The sequence below is a fragment of the Verticillium alfalfae genome, genomic scaffold (genome assembly GCF_000150825.1).
Source record: "Verticillium alfalfae VaMs.102 supercont1.6 genomic scaffold, whole genome shotgun sequence".
Lineage (NCBI taxonomy): Eukaryota > Fungi > Ascomycota > Sordariomycetes > Glomerellales > Plectosphaerellaceae > Verticillium > Verticillium alfalfae.
Window position 1 is genome coordinate 283,526 of NW_003315033.1, and position 4,499 is coordinate 288,024.

The 4,499-nt window shown below is 56.0% G+C and overlaps 3 protein-coding genes across 3 annotated transcripts in view; 2 read left to right on the plus strand and 1 right to left on the minus strand.

The window, feature by feature from the left end:
• Positions 1-815: 815 nt before the first annotated feature.
• VDBG_05174 (conserved hypothetical protein) lies at positions 816-1,412 on the minus strand (the record flags this gene model as incomplete). Its single annotated transcript, XM_003004015.1, has 1 exon — positions 816-1,412. One exon carries the CDS (start codon positions 1,410-1,412, stop codon positions 816-818), a length of 597 nt encoding a protein of 198 aa, XP_003004061.1.
• Positions 1,413-1,640: 228 nt separating this feature from the next.
• Positions 1,641-2,243, plus strand: VDBG_05175 (hypothetical protein; the record flags this gene model as incomplete). Its single annotated transcript, XM_003004016.1, has 5 exons — positions 1,641-1,680; positions 1,736-1,792; positions 1,848-1,892; positions 1,952-2,036; positions 2,086-2,243. The coding sequence occupies 5 exons, from the start codon at positions 1,678-1,680 to the stop codon at positions 2,112-2,114; spliced, it is 219 nt and encodes a 72-aa protein (XP_003004062.1).
• A 1,341-nt stretch (positions 2,244-3,584) lies between these two features.
• Positions 3,585-4,499, plus strand: part of VDBG_05176 (conserved hypothetical protein) — a gene marked incomplete at both ends in the record, with an annotated part of 2,408 nt that continues 1,493 nt past the window's right edge. The window contains 2 exons of the mRNA XM_003004017.1: positions 3,585-4,092; positions 4,149-4,432. Of these exons, the coding sequence (XP_003004063.1) occupies positions 3,585-4,092; positions 4,149-4,432 (792 nt within the window). The remainder of the gene's footprint in view (positions 4,093-4,148; positions 4,433-4,499) is intronic.

Sequence of the window (4,499 nt, forward strand, 5' to 3'; positions counted from 1 at the left end):
GATCATAATAAATATCACAAAGTACTCGCTAGTGATGATTAGATCTCATGGCTAGACAGCTTGTTGGCGTATTCGTTTGCGCACGCTGGTCGAATGGTGAAGCATCCATGTCACTTAACAGTAGTAGTCTGCTACCGGGCTTCTGTGGGGTGCACTGCCCAATCAATTTAAATCACGAGCGAAAATCGTGTTCCCGCTGTGGCCTGTTTCTTACCTCCCGTCTTAACTCAAAAACGTAACACGACAACTCACATTCCAGGCAGGCAGCATTGGTTTACTAGAAGAGTTTCCTCCGGTAACACTCCAGTCTTAGCCTTACAGCGACTTGGAGCCAGCGATGGACTCAGCTGCAAAGCCGATGAAAACGAGTCCTCTTATGACTGAGGATCGCATTGAGGCCCTGGTCTCCATGGACAGCAGCCGCTTCAAGGCTGCCCCTCAAAACTTACCCGACCAGTATTACCTTCTGTCATCCTGGGAACAAGCGCAATCTTGCTTTCCCATCCACTGCCGGGGCGACCATGGCACAAGGCCATGGTATCCGAGCGCGTTCTCCATACGTTCTCGGGCATCTGTCACATCACAGGCAAAGAGCAAAACTGTATCACGATTAAGCCGGAGCGTCAGTTAACAACCCACGGCCGAAAGGCCGCGGGTGCGTAGCTGGGGCTTGACTTTGTTGGTAAAACATATCAAGCGCGTGTGATGCTTTGTATTGTGCCTTGACCTCGCCTGTACATCTAAGGACTGCCGTGAACGCCATGCTGAATGCCCTCCATCCGTTACCCCATACCAAACAAGATCGCATGCGCCGTCTATTTCAACACCGGGGGGGCGCCCTCGCCTCGAGATACTGCTCCGCGACACCCTGCGGGCAGACCTCGGATGAGCGCAAAGACCTCCTTGTCGTGGTACCGCAGCCTCGTCTTGGGGTCAATATACGGCGCGGGCAGGCCCGTGATGTCGCAGTACCGCTTCGTGTGGGCCAGGGACGGCGCGCTCTCGATGTTCGTGTACGTCGCGCTGGGTGCTGCGCTCGCCGGGCCCGTCGCGCCGCCTGTGCCGCCGCCTTGCTGCTGCTTCAGCGTCTTTTCGAGCACGAGCTTCGACAAGCTGCGTGATGCCTGAGCGAGGTTCGGCTGGGCGTTCGCTGCGTCGGCGGGCGTTGAGGCACCGCTGGGGGAGAGGCCGCCGGGAAGAGGCGTCGCGGCGGGAGAGTCGTCTTGGGGGGTGGCGATGGCGGATGATGAGGCCTCCTTACGGGATAGATCGGTGGAGATGGTCTTGATATTCTTGTTGCGGCGGTGGTTGGGGCGCCAGGACGGAGATCGGAAGGACTTGTGAATTGCGTGGATGTCGAGGTCATCCAGGAGTTGCTGATGAGCAATCTGAGCTTCCGTAGGCGCAGCCATCGTGTCGAGGATTACGAGTTTGTTTGCAAGAGATAAAGCCTGAGGATGCGCGCCAACGGGGGTCGAGTTGCAGATGGAGGTCAGTGTTCGGCGACGAGGGAGCGAGAGCCAGCACTGACGACTGGCACGAAGCTCAAGCTCGTACTAGCTTATTTTACCGCCCATGACCGCCTTCTGTTTTCGTGACCTGTGATAGACCCCCCCATAACAACAGTCACTCTTGGTCGTGGCACAACAAATACTAGGCCATCAACATCATACGAACATGGTAAGTGCCTTTGGTTGCGCGCGACCCTCAAATGGAGTCCCTGACGTTATTTTAGGAGAGCCCACATGAGCATCAGCAGAACCTGCTGCTGTCGCGCATCATCGGCAATGTTGTGAGTGCTGACTGCCCCGCCTGGGTACCTGCGGGGTGATTGACAGCATGAATAGGAGAAACTGAACGAGGCCATTGTCGTCATGAACAAGTCACTACAGGTATTCATGGCGGTACTGCAGCATCGAGTGCCCCGTCAATACTAATACGGCGCTCCTAGGACATCAATATTCAAAACATGAACGTCGAGCTGGTGGCCCAGATGTTCAAGAACTACCAGTCTAATGTTCTTTTCCATCTTGAGGGTAAGGTTCTCCGCCAAGATATCGGCAGTGTTTCTGACCGATCTACCAGCGACGGACAATCTCAAGCCTCCCTCTTGAGATACTCGCGAACACGTGTGTTTAGCGAAGCATTTGTCTTTGGAAAGGGCAGCTAAGTGCCGACCAACCACAAATTCGTAAAATTGCGATTGCGAATAAGATATCCATTCACCGACGATTGCTGCGATTGATGTCATTGTTGTTTTTCCTGCGTCCCTAGTTGTTACCACGTTGCCGCGCTGGCGTGCCAGGCTGGCTCCAGCTACTCCAAGCTGATCAACTAGATCAACCACTGCCGAGCGAGGTGCGCGAATCAATTCAAGTGCATTTGCCCACAGAGCGGCGCGCTGGAACAAAGGCGCGGCCTGCGGGTATTTTTTCGAGAACGGGCCTCGTCGGCCGTTTGAGTAGACCCACGGCAGGCCGGCGCCGGTTGATATTCTGTCGTTCCAGAGGTTTCTGTAGTAGGAGCGGTTGCCGTGGACTTTGAGCTCAAGTAACCCATGCTACACTGATGCAGAAGAAGAGCTGCGTTCTAGTCTGGCGTGACTTCTCACACAGAATGTCTGAGCTTTTGCATCATCCTCGCAAGGCTTGAAGAGTTATGTCCATTCTGTCCAACCCTCTTCATCGGCGTCGAGACAGGCTCTTGGCCACGACAGGGCTGGTATCAGTAAACGTGCCATTGGAGACATGCACGTCAGGTCGCCGGGCGGCGAAGAATAAGTTGAAGATAGTGGTGCAAATGTCGTCTGGCACGTAAAAGAATTGGTTGGCTGTCACAGAGCTGTGAGCTCTGCGCTGTTAGGCGTCAGCGCAGCCATCCCAGTCGCATAGCCATGTCATGGAGCAGAAGGGCGGCGGCTGATACTGTGTCTGCAAGATCAGCTTTGGGGTTGTCCTTGTTCTAGTTTTTCTCCTTCTTCTCCTATCATATAGTCAGCGAGTCTCGTGTGATCATGGGAAAGTCTTGAAGCCGTAGATATGCCCGTAACATGACGAAAGTGATGTGAAGACGAGGTCAAGAGGAGTTCAGCATGTGGATTCCAAGGGGGTGCATTAGTGGGAGCGGGTCTGTCGGGTTGAACGTGGGTCCAGGGCCTTCGACCCTGCCGGGACCTCACTGTGGCAGGTACCTAGGTACCCAGTACCTACTGTGGCAGGCACCTAGTCCAGGAGGACTGACGACGCGGGAGCTCGACCGCGACGCATCGCCAGACGACAAACCGAATTCCGCCTGGTCATACAGAAACGAAGAGCAAAGCGCAACCACCCTTGCGTCGCCAATTGGCCCACGAATCTTCTCCCATCACCCATGCCAACTCAACGACAGCCTTGCCAGCCTCCATTCACCCGATAACGTCTGTTGACGCAACCTCTCTACCTGTCACTCCACAGCATGACAGTGTCGACACCCTAGACGATCCTGCGCTTTCTCTGTACGCCTTTTATCCTCGCCACCTTCCCATCGAGCACACAAGAGCTTCCCTTGCTGCATCCGAACGCCTCCCTTAAGCCGCCAGCGCCGCCATGGCGCCCTCTGCGACTGATGATGGCATTCCCGCCTCCAAGCTGCCCCCGCCTAGGGAATACCCCCCAGCCAAGATCTTCCCCATGAGGGAGGCTCGCTTCGACAAGCCCATGGCCATCCAGCACGACGGCCGTGAAAAGGCTCTCGCTCGGCCTCCGGGCACCTGCGCCATCGTCATCGATAACGGCTCCAATGCTGTCCGCGCCGGCTGGTCCTTCGAGGACAAGCCGCGCATGAGCATCCCTCCCATCATGTCCAAGTACCGCGACCGCAAAGCTGGCAAGACGTATTCCTTTGCCGGCAACGACTGCTACGCCGACGCCAACTCGAGGAGTCATGTTCGAAATGCTTTCGAGCAGGGCACTGGCATCGTCACAAACTGGGACGCCATGGAGCATGTGCTCGACTACATCTTCCTCAAACTCGGCATGAACAACGCCGAGGGCAACATTGACATGCCCATCGTCATGACTGAGGCTGTCGCCAACTTTTCCTACGTTCGCAAGAGTGAGCATTCTCTATTCCCCAAACTACTGCAATGCACGGCAAGCTAACGCAGACAGCCATGAACGAGACGCTCTTCGAGTGCTACGGCGCCCCCTCAGTCGCCTACGGCATCGACTCGCTCTTCTCCTATCGCCACAACAAGGGCACCACCGGCCTCGTCGTCTCCTCGTCCCATACCTCGACCCATGTCATCCCCGTCTACAACCAGAAGGCCATGCTCGCCCAAGCCACCCGCCTGAACTGGGGCGGCTGGCACTCGGCCGAGTACCTCCTCAAGCTCCTCAGGCTCAAGTATCCCGCCTTTGTCGGCAAGCTGAGCCCCTCGCAGGCCGAGCACATGGTGCGCGATCACTGCTATCTCTCTGCCGACTACGATAACGAACTGTCTGGCTACCTTGACTGGACTG